The following is a 25,133-nucleotide window of genomic DNA, read 5'->3' on the forward strand; positions in this document are numbered from 1 at the left end:
CATCAGATTGATGAGAAGTTATAACTAAATGTTTTCCCTTTAAAACTCTCATTTTGGGAGGAGTCAGATTGCCACTTGCTTTTAACTGTAAACATAAGACAACTTATGTTTTAATACAAACGATGAAGCTCACCATGAGCTGGCAGTGCCCTTGTGCAGCCCAGAAGGCAAATCCTGTCTTAGGCTGCAGCAAGAGGAGTGTTGCCAGGAGGGAAAGAGAGGGGATTCTGCCCCTTTACCCTGCTCTGGTGAGACTCCACCTCAAATACTGTGTCCAGTCCTGGTGTCCCATTCATAAGAAGGCACAGAGCTGTTGGAGAGAGTCCAGAGGAGGCCACAAAGATGATCCAAGGGCTGGAGCACCTCTGCTGTGAGGATAGGCTGAGGGAGCTGGGGGTGTTCAGCCTGGAGGAGAGAAGACTCCAGGGGGACATTTCAATACCTGAAGGGATTCTACAGAGGTGCCTTCCAATAGCTGAAGGGATCCTACAGGAAGGCTGCAGAGGGACTTTTCATGAGGGTGTCTAGAGACAGGACAAGGGGGAATGGTTTGAAGCTGAGGGAGAGCAGGGTTAGACTGGAGCTTAGGAAAAAGTTCTTCAGTAGGAGGGTGGTGAGACTCTGGAGCAGGCTGCCCAGGGAGGCTGTGGCTGCCTCCTCCCTGGGGCTGTTGAAGGCCAGGCTGGATGAGGCCTTGAGCAGCTGAGTCTAGTTGAGAGGTGTCCCTGTCCATGGTAGGGAGGTTGGAGGAGAATGATCTCTGAGGTCCCTTCCAACCTGAGCCATTCTGTGATTCTGTGAAATTAGAAAATTAGAAAAACTCTAAGGGCAGAAACTGAGATCAATATATGGAACCTTCAGATCAATTGGGGGACACTGCTTTGTTCAGAGTATCCCTGCAAGTCCTCCTTCCTTAGAAACAAGGAGGTAACTTAATAATATAGGGAAGTTATTTTTGGAAATTTTCACATTTCAAAGCCTTTATGAAAGCCTTGAATTGCAGAAAAACGTGATGCAGCATTTTGTGCTCTCTGTCAAGCCTACAAGCACCCAAGAAGCCCACTGCACAGAGTATAAGCAAAGAGCATTAATATTCCCTCATGGCTTTCTCCATAGGCAGGACACATGATTTCCCTTCAGCTGCTTATTCCTGGAGGGAAAGTAGCTAAAGTAATGCAGAGTTTGGTTTGGCTATCAGCAGTGAGTGTTTGGTTTCTTCCTGTAGTAGCTAAAGCAATGAAGAATTTGGTTTGCTATGAGTAGTGAGTGTTGTTTCCTTTATTCTTGTAGTAGCTACAGTAATGCAGAGTTTGGTTTGGCTATCAGCAGTGAGTGTTTGGTTTCTTCCTGTAGTAGCTAAAGCAATGAAGAATTTGGTTTGCTATGAGTAGTGAGTGTTGTTTGCTTTATTCTTGTAGTAGGTACAGTAAGGCAGAGTTTGGTTTGACTATCAGCAGTGAGTTTTTGGTTTCTTTATTGTTGTAATAACTAAAGCAATGAAGAATTTGGTTTGCTATCAGCAATGAATGTTGTTTGCTTTATTCTTGTAGTAGCTACAGTAAGGCAGAGTTTGGTTTGGCTATCAGCAGTGAGTATTGTTTAGTTTCTTTCTGTAGTAGCTACAGCAATCCATAGTTTGGTTTGGCTATCAGCAGTGAGTGCTGTTTGGTTTCTTCCTGTAATAGCTAAAGCAATCCAAAGTTTGATTTGGCTATCAGCAGTGAGTGCTGTTTGGTTTCTTCCTGTAGTAGCTACAGCAATGCATAGTTTGGCTATCAGCAGTGAGTGCTGTTTGGTTTCTTCCTGTAGTAGCTACAGCAATGCATAGTTTGGCTATCAGCAGTGAGTGCTGTTTGGTTTCTTCCTCTAGTAGCTACAGCAATGCTTGAACATGAGGTAGGACACACGTGGGTAGTCACCACCAGCTGAAAAAATTGACTGACAAAAAAACTGAGCAGGAAGTTTCCAGCCTGTTGCTGCCCTTTGAGAAGAGGGGAAGCCCTTTCATGTAGGCTTGGCCTTGGACTTCCACCACTCCAGCAGGTGATCCGTGAGGGGGGATGCTGGAGATTAAGCTGTGAGGTGTCTGTAGTCAGTTGTCTCTGCTTTTGTGTTTCAGCACAGGATTATCCTATCAGCAGGATCTCTCTGTAGCCAAAATTCAGAAATATTATTGTTGTCCCAGCAGGCTCCTTGGTGCTTTTAAAGACTCTCTGGCCTTTGCCTTGCCAAGGTTTCAGGGGAGAAGTGCAGCATTAGCTCCTGGTTTTGTTAAGCCCTCTTAATCAGCTGGAAATGAAGCAGCAAAATCCAGCCTGCCCTTCTGGTCCTTGTTCAGCAGCAGAGCATGAAGCTCTCTGCAAGTCCCCACTTTGTTCCTTCACCATGGACATCAGCTGACAGCTAGACCTTTCTTCTTTCCTTCCTTAATTCCTAAAAGAAAGGGGAGAAGACTAAAGGCAAAGCCTGCAAAGCACTTTACAACCCCCAAAGTTATTATTTCCAGTGGAGCTAAGTACCAGATGAAGGCATTTTATGGAGGATAATAGATACTTCTGCTGTCATCCAGGACATTTGTAGTTTGTGTTGCTGAGTGCACTCTTGGAAATAAACTCCCCTTTTACCTTAACAAAGATGATAGAGAAATTGCCTGTTATTGAAGTGATTTTGCAGCCAAAGGTGAAGTTTCTGGAGCAGTAACTTTGGGAAAGGAAGAAAAGCCTGATGATACACACCATTAAATTAAAGACCCAAAGCACCATGGAAGTAACCTGAAAAGAGAAAGCTTAAATTAAAACCAAAAAAAAACCCCAAAACCCCAAATCTCAAGTGAAGGCAGGTTAAGTGAAGCTAGGGTAAATCACTCACACTTCTGAACAAGAACACTTACTTTGTCATTTATCTGCCAAGCCTCTTTGGTTACTGCTGCTGCAGTCCCATGAAAAATAGCATTCTGTGCAGGTGTGACTTGCTGGGAGACAACAATTAACCAAATGTGCCTCCAGCATTGCCCCAGGGCAATCGTTCCCCAGGCACTTTCAGGGCTTGCTGGCATTTCACAGCATCACAGAATGCCAGGGGCTGGAAGGGACCTCAAAAGCTCATCCAGTCCAAACCCCCTGCCAGAGCAGGATCACCTAGGGTAGGTGACACATGAACACATCCAGGTGGGTTTTGAATGTCTCCAGAGAGACTCCACAACCCCCCTGGGCAGCCTGTTCCAGGGCTCTGTCACCCTCACAGTGAAAAGATTTTCCTCCTGTTTCTATGGAACTTCCATTGCCTTAACTTCCACCATTGTCCCTTGTGCTGGCATTGGGCATCGCTGAGCAGAGCCTGGCTCCAGCCTCTGGGCACTCACCCTGCACATCTTGATCAACATTAAGCATTTAAGGGCAGTGAGAGTGGAAATGTGTCACTCCAGTTGTACAGAGCAAGGCAGTGCTGAAGTGTCAGTCCACATACACCTGTCTGAAATGTACACAGCTGTGTGTTGGCACTGATGTATTCAAGAGCACATTCCTGTTGCTAAATCCCTGAGGAAGAATTTCTTTGAACAAAAAAAGGGTTTAGCAAGCTGGAATGTTTCTTGGGATAAGCTCTATCCTCTCAGACTTTTGTCCATGCCTATCTGAGCTGTTTTCTCCCCAGATTCTAACATTAATGCCCTTCTGTACTAATCACAGCACTGCTTGACCTGGGGTAGGATGGTTGAGGGCATTAGCCATTGGCTGTTAGGGCACTTGGTAACACTCTGTGACTGGCCAAGCCTTCTACAGCCCATCAGCAAAACCTTTTCTGCCCTACTATTGGAATCACAGAATGGCTTCAGTTGGAAGGGACCTCAGAGATCATCTCCTCCAACTTCCCCACCATGGGCAGGGACACCTCTCAACCAGACTCAGGTGTTCAAGGCCTCATCTAGCCCTGCCTTCAACACCCCCAGGGAGGAGGCAGCCACAACATCCCTGGGCAGCCTGCTTCAGAGTCTCACCACCCTCATACTGAAAAAATTCTTCCTAAGCTCCAGTCTAACCCTACTCTGCCTCAGCTTCAAACCATTCCCCGTTGTCCTGTCTCTAGACACCTTTATGAAAAGTCCCTCTGCAGCCTTCCAGTAGGATCCCTTCAGCTATTGGCAGGCAGCTCTGAGGTCCCCCTGGAGCCTTCTCTCCTCCAGGCTGAACACCCCCAGCTCCCTCAGCCTATCCTCACAGCAGAGGTGTTCCAGCCCTTGGATCACCTTTGTGGCCTCCTCTGGACTCACTCCAACAGCTCTGTGTCCTTCTCCTGCTGGGGACACCAGACCTGGAGGCAGTATTGGAGGTGGAGTCTCAGCAGAGGGGCAGAATCCCCTCTCTTCTAGCCAATCTGATTTGGTTGTGTGGGGGTTTGGGTGAGTTTTTTGGGGCCTTTTTAGCCTCATCTGTAATCCCTACCAATGTGTTACAATATACTTAACCCACTGGCTGCTCTGGCAATTATCTGAAAATCAGCGCAAATTGTGTGAAACCTTTTCAGGTTAAAAGCTGCAACGATTAATTCTGTTTTCCAAAGGAAGAAAAGTTACCCCCTTAATTTAATTGCATCAGTGATTGGTGAGCTAAGAGGCATAAGGTCTTACTAAAAAATGTTAATGCTGGTAAGTGTCAGAAAATCCTGGTGAAATGATCAAGCCAGCATCATCTCCAAGACTCTGGGGCTAGCAACTGCCCTCTCTACAGCTGCTTCTTCTGAGGAGGAGTTTCACAGAGGCAGAACTAATAACACTGGAAACAAAATCATAGTTGTAGCTCATAGAAGAGACTTAGGCTTTGGGATAAATCCATAAGACTGGACTTAAAAGCAACACAAATCCTGCTCCTTCCTTAGATGAGACTTCACAGAATCACAGAACATTAGGGGCTGGAAGGGAGCTTGAAAAATCCAACGCCCTGCCAGGGCAGACTCACCTGGAGTTGCCCCACTCCAGTTGTGTGCATACAGAAATGCCTGCCCCATCTTTAAAGCCTCTTGTGGCTCTGCAGACAGGGGTTTAAGAGCTCTGGAGGGTTTGGACTGCAATTTTTCTCTGTTTTATAAACACCACTTTTTAATCATGCTAGAAAAGATTTTTTTCCTTCTCCTTTGTTTTTGTTGTTGATCAATTTAGAGCTGAAAGGAAATGCTGGCTGCTTCCATGTGCTGTTCTGTAATTAAGATTTCTTTACCCTTTTGTGTGAGCAGAAGAAATTTCATCTCAATTTTGGCTGCAGCCTTATTTTCTACGCTGCCTTTCCAATTCAATTGTGTTCAGCAGTTGCACTACAGTAAAAATAACTTACAATAGTCCTGTTTAAAACCATTCCCCTCCAAGGCACTGAGACCTCACCTTCTCTGATAAACTGTTTGCAGCATCATTTACAGCTGAAAAAAACCCAGAAAGCACCCCAGCTGGTGAGGCTGAGGTGGTTGTAGAGGCAAAGGGTTACTTCCTAGCACTAATGTGCTGATCAGCCTCTTCAGCCTGGCTGGTGCAGTCACTCAGTGGCTGAGGGAACCTCGTTAGTTCCATTTGTATCTTTCATTTCAGGGTTTTTCCCTCAACAGCAAAGCTGTGGCACAGTGGCAGTTGTTAGTGAGCCCACAGGAGAATTGAGCCAGATGTGCTTCAGGCTACAGTCTGTGGCTGTTAGTTCTTTAATTAACCTTGGGTTATGAGGGGTTGCTCCATCAGCCTTCAGAGCTGGGGTTTCTTCCCATAAAACCACCCCTTTGTGACAGTGAAGTAAGAGGTTTTCAGTGAGGGCTTTTTCCTCTTGTGCTGTTGGAGCAAGGCATTGAAACAGGGCCAAAGTTATCAAAACACTAACTCCTAGGGGGTTGAAGAGCCAAACTTCATCAAATCCTTGCTAGCAACACCAGCCCCTTTTGTGCCAAATTCAAAGAAATTCATAGTGTTGGGATTTGGGTTTGGGTTTGGGTTTGTTTTTTTTTCCAATCACACCATCTGCCTGGCCTGCTCACTGAGAAGTTAGTGAGACCCTGTTGGCCTTCATTAGGAGCAAATGATTGGTTTAATCTTAGAGCATGTTCCTGTGTACAGCCTCATAGACAACCAGGTTGCAGTTAAAGGCAGGCATGAAAGCCTGCAGATAGACACAAAGGCCTCCTGCTGCAGTTGCTGCAGGCTTGTCTTTACCCAGGCAAGGGGCATGGTGGTCTGCCAGCAGACCCCACAGAGTCTGGTGTTTAAGCATCAGGTTCAGTGTGGTCCTGCTAGAGATCTCTGTAAAAGGTACAAATACAGAAGGGTCTCACACAGGTGCTTCTGAGCTACACAAAGCATCCAGGGAGCTGTTTGTGTGCCTGCTCTCCACATGAGGGTCTCCTGAATGAGGGCTGCTGCTTGCTCTAGTTCTTGCTCTAGTTCTAGTGCTTGCTGTTGCTCCCTTCCAGAGCTCTGCAAGTGAGGTTTGCCTCTTACTGCCTCTTAATCCCATGGTGTGCAGCGTGGTGTGCACTACTTACAATCCAGGGGTGCTTTCCACTTCAGCACCTCCTGTGGTATGCATCACCATACCATAATCCCAGGCTTTCCCCCACAAATCCTTCCTTCTTGTGCATGCCTGTCAAGCATATAACCAGGAAGTCTCCCATTGACATTTTGACCTTTAAAACCACCCTTTTGTGACAGTGAAGTAAGAGGTTTTCACTGAGGGCTTTTTCCTCTTGTGCTGTTGGAGCAAGATTTTGAAACAGGGCCAAGGTTACCAAGACACTAACTCCTAGCGGGTTGAAGAGCCAAACTTTATCAAATCCTTGCTAGAAACACCAGCCCCTTTTGTGCCAAATTCAAAGAAAGGACCTTTTGCTAAGTTGTTTTTTTTTTTTTATTTTGAAGGGGCTGCAAGTGCAGAAAGAGATTTGAAGGGTGTGGGGTTTGGGTCTCCCCCCCCAGAAAAAAAAAATTTACCCCCCATGCCAAAGAAATTCAGAAAGGCCTGAGGGAGTCCACTTTGCCCTTCAAAGCTGAATTGCCTTTCTCTGTGGTTTATTGCTGTGATGGTTTGAAACTGTCTTTTTAATTTTTCCTTGCAAAATTCAGAACAGAGAAAGTGAAAGAATGTAAATAAGTCACTATTGGGTGTAAGAAAGCAAAATAACGATTGTTCTAAACACTTCCATTGGATAGATAGAAATGTTTAAGAACTATTACCCAAAACAAAGTAGGCACTCTGCACATTCTGCGTTCGGCAGTGGGGGCAGTTGCTGGGCTGTCTGGCTGCTGTTTCTTCTTCTCTTCTGGCTGAAGATAACACTACTGACCTTGGCAGCTAAGTTAACAACTTTCTGCTTAACTAACTCTGCTTCTCTGTCCAGGGGGGTCTGGGGGGAAGCTCCTGGGAGAGAGAGGCCCCTTTGGGAGGGTCCCCTTGGGGGGAAGCAAAGGGAGATCGATTGTGCTTTTTCTGTTGATTGTATATATTTGTGAATGTTGTGAATTTTGTATATTTGTACATATTCATTGCATTTCATCTGCTTGTAAATACAGCCTTCATTTGCTTCCAGACTGGGCTAGCCTGGTTATTGTCGGTGAGGGGGGAATTTCAGCTCACACCGACACAATTGCACAAGTGGCTGGCCAGAGGAGTGGAGAGTGTCCTTTACAGAGCAATTGTGTGCATGAAGCAAATGTCTGCCCCCAGTCAAGCCCTCCAAACAAGCTTACATAAGCTGGCTCTGGTAGTTCTTCAGCTCCTCCAATATTTTGTCCAAACTGTGGCTCCATTCACTGCCACTGGCTGCAGCACCTCAGGGTTCTGTCAGTGCTGACATTTCCTCTAAATTATCCCTTAGGATTCCCCTAAATTATCCCTGCTTGGCACAGCATCTGTGCTGCCAGCAATGAGAGGAGCACAGAGCCAGAGAATCCCTCTGAACTTCCTGCCCCTGGCATTTTAACATCTAGCCTTGCTCTAGCTGAGCTTTTGGAGATGTGCTGCTTGGAGGTAACAAGATTTGGGGGTTTGACAGCTTAGCATTATCTGATCTCTCTATTAAATAGTCAGTGCTCTGACAAGGAAGGGTCACCTTGCTCTTGCCATTTCAGAAAGGGAGTTAGCAAGCACCAGCCTTGCATGCTAGGCAGTGTGGTTGCCTAGCTCTGCAAAGGTGATGTTCTTCACAGGAGCAGGTTTTAACAAATATTGTTAAGGGCAATTATATCCTGCAGAGCAAGAGTTGGCAGGAGGTGTAAACATCTATCTACTAGGAAAGGCTTAAATGCAGACTGGAATGTGACTGCATGGACACAGAGATATTTGGCACTGAGTTATCTGCAGGCCAAGGGAGCTGATGTCTGCTTTTTTAAAAACCTTTGCAACTTCCTGATGTCCAGTCTCTCCATAAATACGGGGGTGTTCTTCCCATGCCTATAAAAAGACATGAGTCATAGTTTTCCTAAAGTAGGGGACATTTCAAGTGTATCAGGTTTCTGGGTGTCCCACACAAGACAGCTGGCAGGGCTTAATATTCACATAGTGGGTGCTAAAAATGAAGCTTTTTCTGGGTGAAGCTCTCCACTCCAAGCAGTGGTTGCTTTGCCAGGCTTCTGTCCATGAGGGTACATAATACCATGTAAAACTAAGTCAGTTTTTCTTCCTGCTATTTATTTTTGGAGCCAGTGACTAAGTCAATTAAATAAAAAAAAATAATAGATTAATGCTAGCTTCCTTTACTCAAGTAAAATTAACTGAGCAAAGTCCCTGCCCTACTTTTCCTACACCCCACACATTCCTGCTTCTGAAAGAAAACAAGACAGGGGTATTGCCTCTTTGGAGCAACCTCTCTCTCCTGTGCTCTGGGTGATATTGATCAAGACATGTGAGTGATGGGTGATATTGCTCAAGACATGTGAGTGACCTTTTTTTGATTCATTTAATTCCACAGACAAGTTCTGGTACTGTCGCCTTTCACCCAACCACAAGGTCTTGCACTACGGAGACCTGGAAGAAAGTCCCCAAGGAGAAGTCCCTCATGATTCCTTGCAAGATAAATGTAAGTCCAGCACAAAGGTTGTGCTCCTTTTGCTTCTTTAATGCTAATTCCTCTTTGTAACTTGCACTAGGTCTCTCTCTGTTGACAAGAGAGAGAGATCAGAGGACATTTCCTCCTGCACTCAAACACTGCTCTCCAGGCTTTGGCAAGTGTGCATGAGGACTGAGATCAGTTTTGCAATGAGTTTATAGTTTCATTCAGCTTGGAAATGTTATGCCATTCATGGGGTGGAATGCAGTTTATTTTCTCTCCATTCACTCTCTACAAATACCTGAAGAGAGGCTGCTGCTGGTCTCTTCTCCTAGGTAACTAGTGATAGAACAACAGGGAATGGCCTCAAGCTGCCACTGGGGAGGTTTAGACTGGACAGTAGGAAACATTTTTTCATTACAAGAGTGGTCAGGGATTGGAATGTGCTACCCAGGGAGGTGGTGGAGTCCCCAAGCCTGGATGTGTTTCAGGTGGTTTGGATGTGGTGCTTGGGGCTCTGGTTTAGGGGTGAGCCTTGTAGAGTAGGGTTCTGGGTTGGACCTGGTGATGCTGAGGGTCTGTTCCAACCTGAATGTTTCTGTGATTCTGTAATACTCATCTAACTGTAAAAAACAAACAAACCAAACCAAAAAAAAAAAAAACAAAAAAACCAAACAAACCATTTTGAAGCCATTCAGAAGCATTTTGTGTCTGTGGAGACAGATGTTTCCTCTGTGTCAAACAGTCTAGTGACTGGAGGAGTCTGTGGCAAGCAGAGATGTTTCTCATGAACACAGGGATTGGACTTTGAGATGACAAATTGCTGTGAACAGTAGTGAGAGGACCTCACCATTACTGTGTGCCCACTGGGAGAGGCCATGCTTCTGTGGCAGCTATTGCCAGGGGACTTACTGGCCTAAGAGGATGATCAGAGGGCTGGGACACCTCTCCTATGAGGACAGGCTGAGAGAGTTGGGGTTGTTCAGTTTGGAGAAGAGAAGGCTCCCAGGAGATCTTATTGTGGCCTTCCAGTATCTGAAGGGGGCTACAAGAAAGCTGGGGAGGGACATGTTAGGGTGTCAGGGAGTGATAGGACTGGGGGGAATGGAACAAAACTAGAAGTGGGGAGATTCAGATTAGATGTGAGGAAGAAATTCTTCCCCATGAGGGTGGTGAGACACTGGCACAGGTTGCCCAGGGAGGTGGTGGAAGCCTCATCCCTGGAGGTTTTTGCAGCCAGGCTGGATGTGGCTGTGAGCAACCTGCTGTAGTGTGAGGTGTCCCTGCCCATGGCAGGGGGGTTGGAATTGGATGATCCTTGAGGTCCCTTCCAACTCTAAAAATTCTGTCATTCTATGATTTTTTTAAATTATGGATAAAAGTAATTTTGGAGCCTTTCAGAAAAATCATGCTCTCAGGATAATTTCTCCTTCATCCTTCAAGAGGACTTTTAGGAGTTTAACCTGCAGTCCTGGGAAAGCTTTTGTGGTGACAGAAACAATGAGCAGTGTAGTTCTGTCACTAGAAAATGACTTCAAGCAATCAAGCATTAGTAATAAATGCTTGATTGGCAATTGAGGCACAGCAGTTCAAGTATTTCTTTCACTTGGTACCTCCACTTCCTTCATGGAATGGCACAAAGACTGATTTTTCAGAAATTGGATGTTTTTCCAGCTTGAAAATGGAAAAAGGATGAAAGCTTTTGTGATTGAAACTTTCCTGTACATTAGTGTTACAAGAATTGTTTCTCTTTTCTTCTGCGCCCCTGTCTTCAGCACATTTTTGAAGTGTCTGAGTGCTCCCAGATGCAGGCTGGGAGGGAAGGAGGCAGAGTTGGAGCCCTGACAGTTTGCAGTCACTTTTCTTTGTTTTCATTGCCTTGCAGATCACCTCAAGGATTTTTCATGCTCCTATTGCAGTCTTGGCAGAGTGTAGGACAGGGGCTCCCACTGCTGCATTGGCACTGGAAGAGGCTGTTTTTTCTGGACAGGTCTTAGAGAACTAGCCCTTAAATGTTACAGTGGTGTCAAAAGGACAGAGGAATGAAGTCACACTTGAACTGCAGGCACAGTTAGGAGATCAGCAGTTCCCAGACTGGTTTGCATCCACACTCACATAGAGCCAGTGTATGAAACCTGGAGAAAAGCCTTGCTGGTTGAGAGGTCTAAGCTGAGAAACTCCTACCTGGAACAACAATGTGCTCTGGTGGACAAGAGAGCCAATGGGATCCTGGGGTGCATCAAGAAAGGTGTCCAGCAGGGCTAGGGAAGTTCTTCTGCCTCTGGTCTGCCCTGCTGAGACCACAACTGCAATCCTGTGTCCAGTTTGGAGCTCCCCAGTTCAAGAGACACAGAGACCTGCTGGAGAGAATCCAACAGAGAGCCACAAGGATGCTTAGGGGACTTGAGCATCTCCCCTGTGGAGAGAGACTGAGAGCCCTGGGGCTGTTTAGTGTGGAGAAGAGAAGACTGAGAGGGGATCTGAGCAATGTCTATCAATAGCTGAGGGGTGGGGGGCAAGGGGAGGGGGCCAGGCTCTTTTGGGTGGTGCACAGTGATAAGCCAAGAAACAACAGGTACAAGCTTGAACATAGAAGATTTCAGCTTAACATGAGGAGAAACTTCTTTCCAGTGAGGGTGACAGAGCCCTGGAGCAGGCTGCCCAGGGGGGTTGTGGAGTTTCCTTGTCTGGAGACTTTCCAAACCCACCTGGATGCATTCCTGTGCAGCCTGCCCTAAGTGATCCTGCTCTGGCAGGGGGGTTGGACCTGATGATCTCTGGAGATCTCTTCAAACCTCTGATATACTGTGATACCTTATGCAAGGGCATCTTCAGCAGATGGAAGGGGCTCACTCTCCTTAAGAAGTTCTTTCTAGCATACTTGCAGCCAAATATCTCCTTTACTTCCCAATTTGCCCAGGCTCACTCTCTCCTCTCAAAAATAATCTATTTGCTTGACCCAAAAGTTAGGGTAGTCTCAGAGACAAAAATCAGCAAGGCCACAGCATGAAGTGGTGAGACTAAAGGCAGGAGAGGAAACAGAATCACAGAATTAACCAGGTTGGAAAAGACCTTCAAGATCATCAAGTCCAACCTATCACCCAGCACCATCTCATCACTAAGTGCCTCATCCGGGTTGAGTAGTGAAGGGTCAGATAACTTACATTTCATTCAGTTTCCCACCTAAAGAAAATCCTTTGAAAATATCTCTTGTATCCTATGCTGTCTGCTTGGCTACAGTGCTGAAGCAATCTGTATTAAAATACAGAATCATGTTATCAGTTGGAAGGGACCTCCAGAGATCATCAGGTCCAACCCCCCTGCCAGAGCAGGAGCACCCAGGGGAGTCTGCACAGGAATGCATCCAGGTGGGGTTGGAAAGCTCCAGAGAAGGAGGCTCCACAACCCCCCTGGGCAGCCTGCTCCAGGGCTCTGGCACCCTCACCATACAGAAGTATCTCCTCATGTTGAGGTAGAACCTCCTGTGTTCCAGCTTGTACCTGTTACTCCTTGTCCTATCACTGGACACCACCAAACACAGCCTGGCACCTTCATCTTGCCCCCACCCCTCAGCTATTGATAGACATTGATCAGATCCCCTCTCAGCCTTCTCTTCTCCAGACTAAACAGCCCCAGGGCTCTCAGTCTTTCCTCATAGGAGAGAATTTCAAGCCCCACAGTCATCCTCATGCTCTCCACTGGACTCCCTCCAGCAGATCCCTGTCTGTTGCTGTACCCAAACACATTTTTCCTCTCCAGTATTTCCATTAGAGTTTGTAGAGACCTGGGCACTAGCAGATTTTCATATGATTCTGCTTTCTAGACCCATGGTGCTTTTCCACAGCCAGGAGGATAATGAATTATGTATGGATTGTAGAAACTGTCACTGGCTGGCTGTGCTGGATTATGGAGCAAATAGATTCTCCATAACATAATTACTGTTGGGAAATTGACTTCCACTTGAAACTCAGAGAAATTCATCTTTATGTTGTGGTGACCTCACTCTGAGTTTGAGTGGCAGCAGCTTCCACTGTATTTTTCTTACTGTTTTACATCAGCAAGGCAGAAGACACACAGGGTTTAGGTACATGGAAACTGTCCAGGCACAGGCACCTACATATATGAACCACTCCTAACCAAAGTAGTCTCAGCAGGCAAGAAAAAACAAGCTTAGGGTTTTTTTAATCCAGATGCCTGAAATTTCATTAAGACTCACTGGCTTCTGTTTTAGCTGTTTGCCTTCCTGCAGCAGGCTGCAAGTGGCCAAGGAGGTGGCAGTTTTAATCCATTAGTCTGGCCTCTTCTCAGCCCGTGTAGCTCTTACACTGAATCACACAATCAACCAGGTTGGAGGAGACCTCCAAGATCATCAAGTCCAACTGATCACCCAACCCTATCCAATCAACCAGACCATGGCACTAAGTGCCTCATCCTGTCTTAAACACCTCCAGGGACATCAATCCCACCACCTCCCTGAGCAGCACATTCCAAGGGCAATCTCTCTTGCTGGGAAGAACTTCTTTCTGAGCTCAAGCCTAAACCCTCCCCCTGCACAACCTGAGACTCTGTCCTCTTGTTCTGGTGCTGCTTCCCTGGGAGAAGAGACCAATGCCCACCTGGCTACAACCTCCCTTCAGGTAGATGTAGACAGCAATGAGGTCTCCCCTGAGCCTCCTCTTCTCCAGGCTAAACAGCCCCAGCTCCCTCAGCCTCTCCTCACTGGGCTGTGCTCCAGACCCCTTGCCTTGTTTCTAACTAATTTTCTGGGGTTTGCTTTTGTTTCTTTTTCTTTTCTTTTCTTTTTTTTCAATGCAGTGCCAGTGGCAGATATCAAAGCTGTTGTGACTGGGAAAGACTGCCCTCACATGAAGGAGAAAGGAGCTCTTAAACAAAACAAGGTAAGCTTCTCAAGTTGTTATGACCATGCCCCCTGCTTGCCATCTCAACCCTGCCTGGGGTAACACCAGTGGTGTGCATCCCAGCCTGTCCCCTTGCTTTGTCTGCACACTGTGGTGGCTTGAAATCCCCCCCAAAATAAGATGTGCCAGACTAGCCAGACCAGGACTCCAAGGTCTTTCTCCACAGAGCTGCTTTCCTGCAGGGCAGCCTCTAACCTCTGGTTTGCTGATGTGGCAAGCTTCAGGCTTTCTGCATTTTTTGTCAGCAGGGATGGGTCTGCTCACTCCTCTCTTCTTCTGCAGCTTCTACTCTCTTCTATTTCATGTTGATTCAAGAAATTCCCTGCCAGTGCAGGTAGGGAGAGTTCTCTGTGGCAGGGTCTTCTGGCTCTGGCAAGCAACCTTCCCATGGCTGTGGTCTCAATGTGGTTGTTTTGAGTAGGCAGAGAGTAGTACCCCTTGTGCCACCTCCAACAGCTTTCCTCACAGAGTTGAAACCAAAGAGTGGGAGGTGTCCTGCCAGCAGGTGCAGAGTTTCTTGTTGCCTGTTTTCAGTGAAGCTCATCAAAAGAAAGGCATGTTGTGGGTCCCTATACTGTTACCTATACTGTTACCTTTGACAAGCATCTGGGGAAGGGCAGAGTTCTGACATGTGCAAGGGTAGGAGGAGTTAGGAGTGACAAGGGAGTGAGCAGACTGAGGTGGGTGAGGAGGAATGCAAAACAAAGAGGGAAGGGCAAGTTGGAAGAAATGGGAGAGGTAAAAGGCCAGAGAGAATGAGAAACTGGTGGAAAAAGCTGGAATGGAAAATGACTTTGAGAAGCAGGACAGAAGAGGGAGACCAAAAAACCCCAAATGACCAGTTTTCCTTTAGGAATTGCAAATTGCTCAGCCTCACCTCTCCCTGGTGGGACCAGAGCTAGCTAGGGGTGCCTGACAAGTCAGCCAGTCCAACACCAGTAATGTGGAGGTCAGACTGGCAACTCCAGCTCCTTAGGTTTCCATTTTCCATGAGACTTGGCTGTGCCTGAGATGACAGAGACACTGACCCCTGGAAGCTGTAATTCCTGAACATTTAGTTTCCAGAGCAGCCAGGAAAGAAGTGGAACTGGAGCCAGGGCTGCCAGACTCCCACTTTCTCCCACTAGGGGAAGCTTGGTGCCCTAAATTTCTCTCTCTTATTTTCTGCCTGACCGGGAGTGACCAAGCTTGTGACTCCCTGGAATATTCCACTTTCAGGCAGGGATTTTCTCTCTCTTTCCTTTCTTTGAGATGAACAGAAGCTAATAATCCCTTGAAATTTCCCAAAGGACAGATATTCAGGGGGCCAGGCCTCTGGGATTGTTGCTGACCCTTATGAAACTCAGGAGCAACATAGCAGAGCAGAACAAGCCCCTTTTGTGCAGTGATAGATCGTTTCACAACCTCAGTTGCATAACTTGACATATTCTGGCAGTAATTTATAGCACCCTGTGAGGAGCTAGTGCCAGGCTTGTGTGGGCAGAGGTAAATTTGTTCCTGTAATGAGGGACATCACTCTTAATAAGGTGTGGCTGAGAGACATGCCTAGGACACAAAAAGGCTGTGTGAGCTGGGAGCCATTCGTCTGCTGCCTGTGCCAGCGCTGTCAGCATCTGCAGCTTCCATGGGGATTTAACACAGGCTCCACCTCCTGGGGCCTGGCAATGCAGCAAGTGGGACCAGGACAGGTTAGGGGCTGCCCTGCTGGAAAGCAGCTCCTTAGAGAAAGACTTTGGAGTGCTGGTGGACAACAAGTTCTGCATGGGACAGCAATGTGCCCTTGTGGCCAAGAGAGACAATGGCATCCTGGGGGGCAGCAAGAGAAGTGTGGCCAGCAGGTCTAGGGAGGTTCTTCTCTCCCTGTGCTCTGCCCTGCTGAGACCACACCTGGAATATTGTGTCCAGTTTTGGGCTCCCCAGCTCAAGAGGGACAGGGATCTGCTGGAGAGAGTCCAAGGGAGAGCCAGGAGGATGCTTAGGGGACTTGAGCATCTCCCCTGTGAAGAGAGACTGAGAGCCCTGGGGCTGTTTAGTGTGGAGAAGAGAAGGCTGAGAGGGGATCTGAGCAATGTCTATCAATAGCTGAGGAGTGGGGGGCAAGGCGAGGGGGCCAGGCTCTTTTCAGTGGTGTGCACTAACAAGACAAGAAACAACAGGTACAAGCTTGAACATAGAAGATTTCACCTCACCATGAGGAGAAACTTCTTTCCAGTGAGGGTGACAGAGCACTGGAGCAGGCTGCCCAGGGGGGTTGTGGAGTCTCCTTGTCTGGAGACTTTCCAACCCCACCTGGATGCATTCCTGTGCAGACTCCCCTGGGTGCTCCTGCTCTGGCAGGGGGGTTGGACCTGATGATCTCTGGAGGTCCCTTCCAACATCTCATGTTCTGTTATAACTAAACTCAAGGAAACCATGAACATTCCCCACGAGAAGCCTGATCTCTGATCAAGCAAGATTATCCCCAAGGCTTGCAAGTTCTCTGATTCAGACACTGCTCTTCATCCCCCAAGTTCAAAAATGAAACAGCCCTTGCTGAAATCCAAAGCCCTGTGTCTGACTCAGAGATCAGGGCTAGAAATGTAGAGCAATGTGTATGCTGCAGCCCTTGAAGACTGAGTGTAGCAAACTGCAGGAGCCAGGCTGCTGTTGCTGCTGGCAGTGTGGGGACTGCTGTCAGCTGGGAGCCAGCAAAGGCCATGGCTGTTATGGGGCTCAGGAAGCCAAGAGGCAGATAGGACACTTGAGACAGATCCCTAATTACAAGCCAGCACTCTTGGCTGTAGCTGGGCCTTTGTCCCACACTTACTCCATTGATATCAGCTGGACTGCATGTTGTGACATCCTTGCAGCGGCACTTGTAGTAAGCACTGAATCAGAGAGTGTTAGGGGTTGGAAAGGACCTCTGGAGATCACCTGGTCCATCCCCCTGCTAAAGCAGGGTCATCTAGATCAGGTCACACAGGATTGCATCAAGGAAGGTTTTGAATGTTTCCAGAAAAGAGACTCCAAACCTCTCTGGGCAGCCTGCTCCAGGGCTCTGTCACTCTCTTAGAATCATAGAATGGTTTGGGTTGGAAGTGACCTCCAAAGGTCATCCAGTCCAACCCCCTGCAGTCAGCAGGGACATCCTCCACTAGCTGTGGCTCAGTGCTGTGGAGTCTGCAGTAACCATGATAACACAGCACCCTCACATGCACACTGCTGGCCAGTGGGAGTTGATCATTCAGTCAGAGTGGTTGAGTTTCCCCAGAGACACCCAGGTCCAGGTGGAAATCACTTTGGCACCTTTTAAATTCCAGCTCCAACGTTGAGGGGAAAAAGGATGATCTTTTTTTTTTCCTGAGATTCTGTTGGATCTTTTAAGTAACCCAGATAGTTCAGTTTAACAAGCTGCTGATTCTGCTTCAGGTTAAACCAAAAATGACAGAAATCTCTTGAGAATAAGTAATTTCATAAATTTCCAGCAGTGAAAAGATGGAAAAAAAAAACCAAAACATCACCATAAGTGTATCTCAGGAGAGTTAACTGTCCTGGCAAATTTTTTGAGGTGTGAAATCAAACCCTGCAGAATTTGTGAGTTTGATCTCTACCAGTTGAAAACAAAAACAAAACAACTCTGGCTCCTCATGAAGAGTGTGCTGCAAATGTACCATTATGCATTGCATTGATCTTTAGCCCTCACTGTTGCCTAGCTCCAATTTAAACCCAACTGCTGAAGTAATCCATGACCAAAGGAGCTGGGCAGCATTGAGGGGGATGAGTTTGATTTGACTGAAGCATCTGTGGTGGGGTTCTTGCTGTGCTAGTCTGCTGCAGTGGCCAGGCAGGAGCTAACCATAACCTATTTTTCCACTTCTTTTGGGGAAGAAGCTAACCATAACCTATTTTTCGATTTGTTTTGGGGAAGGAGCTAACCATAACCTATTTTGCCACTTGTTTTGGGGAAGGAGCTAACCATAACCTGTTTTGCCACTTGTTTTGGGGAGTAAGTGGTAGGAATGAAAGGCAGAGCTGTCTGTGTGAGTGCCTCTCTCCTGCTGCATTAATCCCTGGTTCTTTGTGCCCCTGCAGGAGGTGCTAGAGCTTGCCTTCTCCATATTGTATGACTCAAGTGGCCAGTTGAATTTCATTGCTCCAGACAAGCATGAGGTAAGTCAAACTCAGAGTACAGAAAATTCTTTGGAGTCCTCTCAGTTGCTTCCTGGCATCAGTGAGCTTTGTAAGAACATAAGAATGGTCATCCTGGTGCAGAGTGCAGGTCCAGCTAAAGCTGTGCCATGTCTCACCACAAACTGAAAGCAGAGGGGTTGATGTGGGAGCAAGAACTTCTGCAATTTTCATGATATCCTAAGCCACAGCAGAGACATTTTCTGTTTGTATGTCTCAGAGCACATGGGGGTCCAAGGGCAGGAACTGTATTTCTAATCCCAGCTGAAATATTGACCATCAGTAAGAGAAAGAAGAGAGCTTGGGCAGACCTCACAGCCTCCAAAGACCTTGCTCAACAGCTCCTGATGTAGTAAAGTGTTGTTTTTTTTTTTTTTAGTCTGATCTACCATGAAGGATTTTGGCTGCCTGTTCATTTTAGTGAACTAGCCAAGCTCTTAAAGAAACACTGCCATCTTGATAATGTGAGCATATTCAGGGGAGGTTATACCATTGTTGGGTCTCAATTTCAGCAACAACTCCATGATCATCATCTCCATCAGGGCTGCTGAGTTTGAGAGTGAATTTAGACCCCAAACACATCAGGAATTGCATTAGACACATGTGCCAATGTGGAGTGGAAGTCCCCTTTGCAGGCCATTGCACTCATTTGAATAATGGCCAGAGCTTGGTTTCTGTGGGTCCTGAATGAGTTCTGTCTGGAAGGGGGGAGAACTGCAGTTGTGTTTGCTAGCTCCTTGAGATTCCTCCTCAGAGAAGGTTCTTGGCAGTCCTCACAGAGCAGGTGATGTGTGAGTTACATCAGGGGCTGCATCTGTTGAACAGATCTGCTGCATCTTCTGTAACCCCAGCAGATCCCTTTGCTTTGCTGTTCCTTTCCTCAAAGTGAGTTCTGGGAAGACTTCCCCAAAGATAAAGCTCAGCTCCATCATAAACGATATAAAAATAGTCTGTTCAAAAAAATAACCACATTTCTAGGACAGATTCTTTCTTTTCCTGGCTTTCTGCAAGCACCCGACAAACACTGCATGCTTTAGAAGTCTTCAGTGACACAATTTGACAGCGGAATTGTTTACTTAGTTCTTGTTAGCAGGACAGTCCTGAACTCTGAAGTCTCTTCTGTATTGCTAATCTCGTATTAAAGCTGCAGCCTGGCTTGGCAACACCCTGGGTGAGATCCTAGCCCTGCTGCTGTTTTCACAGTACAACAGAACATGAGAGGTTGGAAGGGACCTCCAGAGATCATCCAGTCCAACCCCCTGCCAGAGCAGGAGCACCCAGGAGAGTCTGCACAGGAATGCATCCAGGTGGGGTTGGAAAGTCTCCAGACAAGGAGACTCCACAACCCCCCTGGGCAGCCTGCTCCAGTGCTCTGTCACCCTCACTGGAAAGAAGTTTCTCCTCATGGTGAGGTGAAATCTTCTATGTTCAAGTTTGTGCCTGTTGTTCCTTGGCTTATTGCTGTGCACCACCCAAAAGAGCCTGGCCCCCTCCTCCTGACCCCCACCCCTCAGCTATTGATAGACATTGATCAGATCCCCTCTCAGCCTTCTCTTCTCCACACTAAACAGCCCCAGGGCTCTCAGTCTCTCTTCACAGGGGAGATGCTCAAGTCCCCTAAGCATTCTCATGGCTCTCCCTTGGACTCTCTCCAGCAGGTCCCAGTCCCTCTTGAGCTGGGGAGCCCAAAACTGGACACAGGATTGCAGGTGTGGTCTCACCAGGGCAGAGTAGAGGGGGAGCAGAACCTCCCTAGCCCTGCTGGCCACACTTTTCTTGCTGCCCCCCAGGATGCCATTGTCTCTCTTGGCCACAAGGGCACATTGCTGTCCCATGCAGAACTTGCTGCCCACCAGCACTCCAAGGTCTTTCTCCCTTTTGTTCCTGGCTGAAATGGGTCAACTTTCACTTTGGATGTTGCTGTGTGGCAACCTGCCTGTTTTTAAATCAGGGGTTTTTCTCCTTCTTCCTTAACAGTAATAATCCCAATGTCTGCTGTAGGATGAAGTCAGCCATGGCTATCTTTTAGCTTGATGGTGTCATACAGCAAATGGTCAGCTGCATTTGAAATCCATTTCTTTGGCATGGAACCCAGCAGAAGTATTTGCAAGATAAAAATGCAGCTAAGCTTGATTTCATTTTCTCCAGCACTCTAGGACACGAGGGCATGATTGAAATCTTTTCTTTTTCAGTTGATAGCATTTGAGTGCTTCTGTTCCTAACTGAGTCAGTGGCTTGTAGTGATCAAATGAAAGCGACTTGTGGGATAAAAGCTGACTCCAGATCACTGACCTCCCTTGGGTTTGTTGCTGGTTTAAAGTGGTTATTCAGCTCATGGTTATCACCAGTTGGCAGCTGTTGGAAAAGATGGCATCTCCTAGTAGGAAAAAGCTGATGGTGAGGAAGAGACATTAGAGGCCAGTTCAGCATAGGTGGCATTTAGAATCACAGCAGGTACTTGGGCAGTTCATTTTCATCAAAGGCTGGCTCCACAATTTTCACAATGTTAGTTCATGGAAGCAGGCACAGACATGCAAGTGAGAGCCCAGCTTTGGCTCTTCTCAGTGATGCCCAATGAGAGCACTGAGGGGCAATGGTGGAAGTTGAGGCATAGAAGTTCCATGGAAACAGGAGGAAGATTTTTTTCCCTGTGAGGGTAACAGAGCCCTGGAACAGGCTACCCAGGGGGGTTATGGAGTCTCCCTCTCTGGAGATACTCAAAACCCACCTGGATGCATTCCTGTGTGATCCTGCTCTGGCAGGGGGGTTGGACTGGATGAGCTTTTGAGGGCCCTTCCAGCCCCTGGCATTCTGTGAGTCTGTGATTTGTGTAGGTCAATTGGCCTATTGGAAGGCAAACCATGATAAAGCTGGATGGTCACAGAGGATTCCTTGTGGAAAGGATCAAGAAGATTTAGTTGTCTTGGAATTAAAAGTTTGGTGGAAGATAATCAGGATTTGGGGGGTAAATACTGAGGAAAAGCTTTTTCCCTGTGAGGGTGCCAGAGCCCTGGAGCAGGCTGTCCAGAGAGGTTGTGGAGTCTCCTTCTCTGGAGCCTTTCCAAACCCACCTGGATGCATTCCTGTGTGACCTGCCCTATGTGATCCTGCTCTGGCTGGGGGGTTGGACTTAATGATCTCTGGAGTACATGAGAGGTTGGAAGGGACCTCCAGCCCCTAACACTTTGTGTTTCTGTGCAAGAGAGGGGAAGAAGGAGACATCTCCAGAGGTTTGTTGTCCCAAGTTAGGCATTTTTCCCCCATAACTACTGAAGAATCTTTAACAAGAAGTTTGCAGGAGATAGCAGCTTGCCAAGTGAACAAATACTGTTCTTTCTTCCCTATTTTAGGGAGTTGTTTTTCCATTCTCATTCCTTTTCCATGTCCATGTTGTTCCAGCTGTGGGGAGCACTCCTGCTTGATGCTACCAGCCAATAAAACGATTCCCCCTCATCTGAGGTGGCTGTGTGGGAGCAATGGGCAGGCCAGAGAAGCAGTTTGTGTGCTGATGGTGTTTCTTCTCCCTTTGCCCTGTGCAGTACTGTGTGTGGACCGACGGGCTGAACGCCCTGCTGGGGAAGGACATGCTGAGTGACCTCACCCGCAATGACCTGGACACGCTGCTCAGCATGGAGATAAAGCTACGCCTTCTTGACTTGGAGAACATACAGATCCCAGATGCTCCTCCCCCCATCCCAAAGGAGCCCAGCAACTACGACTTTGTGTATGACTGTAACTGAGGCTGCCGCTGGCATGCACTTGGAAACTGGAAATCCTGTAACTGGAGAGAGGTTAAAACAAAGACAAACAGAGGAGCCTGAGGGAAAAAGACAAACAAGCAAGCAAGCAAACCAAAAGGAAGCCCACTCGTGCACCTTGGATTTTGGCTTTGGGGAGGAGTGTAGAAACACTTGCGTTCCCACCTGTTCCCTGCGCCCCTCCCTTCCCCATTCCCATCTTCCCCATTGCTCATCCAACCCCCCCGCTTTAGTTAACCTGTAAGTGCAGGCCCCCAGCCTGGCTGGAGGTTAGAGGCTGCTGCTCAGAAGCACCCTCCCGAGGACTTTTTTTACATTTTTAATACTGGGACAGACAACTCTCAAGGAGAGGACGATGCTGGCAGACTGCACGCCTGTGACACCCACTCAGCAGGGCAGAGGCTTTCCCTGGGAGGAGGAGGAGGAGGAGGAGGGAGGGAGGGAGCAGAAGCAGCTACTGTGAGCAAGAAGATGTTCCCCCAGACGCTCCCCAAGAGTCCGCTCACAACCGAGTCCCCTGCAGTGCCCAGAGCCCTCGGCTGCCCCCCGGTGCTTGCTCCGCTCCTCACTGCCAGCGTTCTTCCCACCCTCACCTTCACTCTTGCCACCAGCATTCACCCAGCTGATGGGCTCCCACAACAGAAGGTCTGCAGCTTTATTGGGTTGGGGTTGGTTTTTTTTTGCTGTACCATACGCTGCAGTGCTGCAACAGCTTTTAACTTCTTTTCTTCCCAGCCCCCAGCTGGCTCCAGCTTAGCAGATCGCTCCCTGCAGCATTCACTTCCCTCTACAATTGGCTTGGCTCTATTCAAAAGTCATCTTTATTTTTCTTCCCTTGGCCCAAAATACAACAGTCACTTCCACAGATGAATTACAGCTGCCAGACATCCAGGTTTACATTGTTGTCATTGCTGCAGTGTTAGAAATTTGCAAGAAATTTTGGTTTTGTTTTGGTTTGGGTTTGTCTTTTTTTTTGTTTTGTTTGTTTGTCTGTTTTGTATGGGTTCTAATTTCTGTTATTTTAATTTTATTTTGCCAATCAAATATATTTAATGAAAAGCTGATTTCATTGTGAGTACTTTTGGGGGACGATGTTTTTACCTAATTTCCATTTGGAACATTTGCCCTGAAGGAAAAAAAAAACACAACAACAGAACGACAAACAAAATAACAAAATGTTTTCCTTCAACTTCACTGTTGAATAAAAATCTGAGTTGTGATGATTCTTGGAACTTTGTTTTTCTTCTGAAGTTGTCTTTTGTTCTTTCTGGTTCCTGGCATTTCTGAGGTGTTTGGTACAAACTGGGGAGGGAAAGGTGAAATCTTTCTTATCTGTGTCTGCTTTAATTTGCTTATTTGGGTTGTGGTGACAAGGATGAGGGACAGCCAGAGATTTCCACTGCCATGGGTGCAGGAGCATCCCAGATCACAGTTTCATGATGCCTTTACTGTGTTTGCTGGAGTAACTCTTCCTCCATTGAGTGGATCTGGTTTCAGACTGGTACCTGGAAAGTTTGGACTTTACAAGGTGGATTTCTTCCCTCCTCACAGTCTTCTAGGTATGTCACCAAGTTCAGTATCTCTTACTCCAAAGGTGCTGAGTCTAGCTTTAGATGAACCTAGCAGCCCTTCCCTTCCCACCACACAAGCTGTGAAGAGGTGTTTCTTTGGGGGAGTTCCTCTGCTACTCAGATGTAGCTGGAAAGACTTTTATCAGAGCTTGTGCTGGTGAGAAACCTAGAGGGTGGTTCCAGATTAGAAAGACTCAGAAGCCCTCAGCTGAGGTGAGCTTTGCTCCATGTAGCTCTGGGGCAAATATCACCAGGAGAGGAGAGAAAAGAGCAAGAAGGATGATTAGGGGAGTTGAGCATTTCCCCTGTGGAGAGAGACTGAGAGCCCTGGGGCTGTTTAGTCTGGAGAAGAGAAGGCTGAGAGGGGATCTGAGCAATGTCTATCAATAGTTGAGGGGTGAGGGGGCCAGGCTCTTTTTGGTAGTACAGCCATAAGACAAGGACCAATGGATAAAAAATTGAACATAGAAGATTTCAGCTCACCATGAGGAGGAACATCTTTAAAATGAGGGTGACAGAGCCCTGGAACAGGCTGCCCAGGGGGGTTGTGGAGTCTTCTTCTCTGGAGACTTTCCAAACCCACCTGGATGCATTCCTGTGCAGACTACCCTGGGTGCTCCTGCTCTGGCAGGGGGTTTGGACCTGATGATCTCTGGAGGTCCCTTCCAACCTCTCATATTCTGTGATAACTAAACTCACTCATGGGGAAGAGCATTCCCCATGGGAAGCCTGATCTCTGATCAAGTAAGGTTATCCCCAAGGCTTGCAAGTCTGGAGTTCCCTTCCAGTCTCTAATGTACTGTGGTACTGTGAAAAGATGTCCTGCAGGTGCAAGAAAAAGTAGGATGAGGAGAACATTGCATGAATTCAAACATGAGGGGCCACGGAAGCTGTGTTTGCAAAATTTCATGAGTGCCTTGGATCTAGCAGGAGATGTAAGTTGATTTAAGAGGTAGTGGATGGTAAAGTAAGGGGAAAAGAGACTCTGAGTTAAACCCTGGAATAGGAAGTTCTGGTGGACTGTGCCTGGAGACAAGGTTCAGTCTGAAGGAGAACAGGGCTGTGAGGTGTGAGAGTCTGAGATGCTTCACTCTCTGAAGCCTTGTCAGACTGCCTTGCAGCAGCCATCATCAGAAATGAGCGGAAGCAAAGGCAGTGCCTCCCACAGGGGGGTTTGGAGGGGTCCTGGGGGTGGGGGGTGGAGCTAGAGTCACATTTCTTTACCAGACACTGCTGCTGCCTCTTGTGTGAAGACAAGACTCAGAGCAGAGAACTGGAGCGGGTTTCTTCATCTCCCTTCCCCAGATGGATGACTTGGCTGTGCATAACCTTTGCTCTCTGTTTGCAGACTGCAGAGCTGGTGCTTCAGATGGGGATTGCTCCTTGTCAAAAGAACTCCTGTCCTCACAGGTAAGAGCCAAAGGCTGCTGGCTCAGGGGCAGTCTGGTGCCATGATCTTGGCAAGAAGGTGCCTGTGTGACAATCAGAAGGGAGCAAAAATAAATCTCCTCCTCCAGGGGACAACTTGAGCAGGAGGGAGAGGTTAGGTTTGCCTCCCCAACTAAGGTGAGTGCTTCTCATTGCACCCTGAGAGGCCAGGGGAAGAGGTGGGAGGAGAGCTGGAACCCAACCCTCTCTTCTTACCAGCCCTTACTGTGTGCCCATCCTCATTACTGTGAGGCACATGGACAATGTGGGGGGACTCTTGA

General features: G+C 47.4%; 1 protein-coding gene across 2 annotated transcripts in view; it reads left to right on the plus strand.

Annotated features, from left to right (window-relative positions):
* ELMO1 (engulfment and cell motility 1) overlaps positions 1–21,983 on the plus strand; it is a 294,722-nt gene extending 272,739 nt beyond the window's left edge. For both annotated transcript variants that reach the window (XM_054385177.1, XM_054385176.1), the window contains exons 18-21: positions 8,932–9,039; positions 13,825–13,907; positions 18,000–18,077; positions 21,635–21,983. In XM_054385177.1, coding sequence (XP_054241152.1) covers positions 8,932–9,039; positions 13,825–13,907; positions 18,000–18,077; positions 21,635–21,835 — 470 coding nt within the window. In that variant the 3' untranslated portion in view covers positions 21,836–21,983. The remainder of the gene's footprint in view (positions 1–8,931; positions 9,040–13,824; positions 13,908–17,999; positions 18,078–21,634) is intronic.
* Positions 21,984–25,133: the final 3,150 nt, after the last annotated feature.

This window comes from Indicator indicator, chromosome 11 (assembly GCF_027791375.1).
Source record: "Indicator indicator isolate 239-I01 chromosome 11, UM_Iind_1.1, whole genome shotgun sequence".
NCBI lineage: Eukaryota > Metazoa > Chordata > Aves > Piciformes > Indicatoridae > Indicator > Indicator indicator.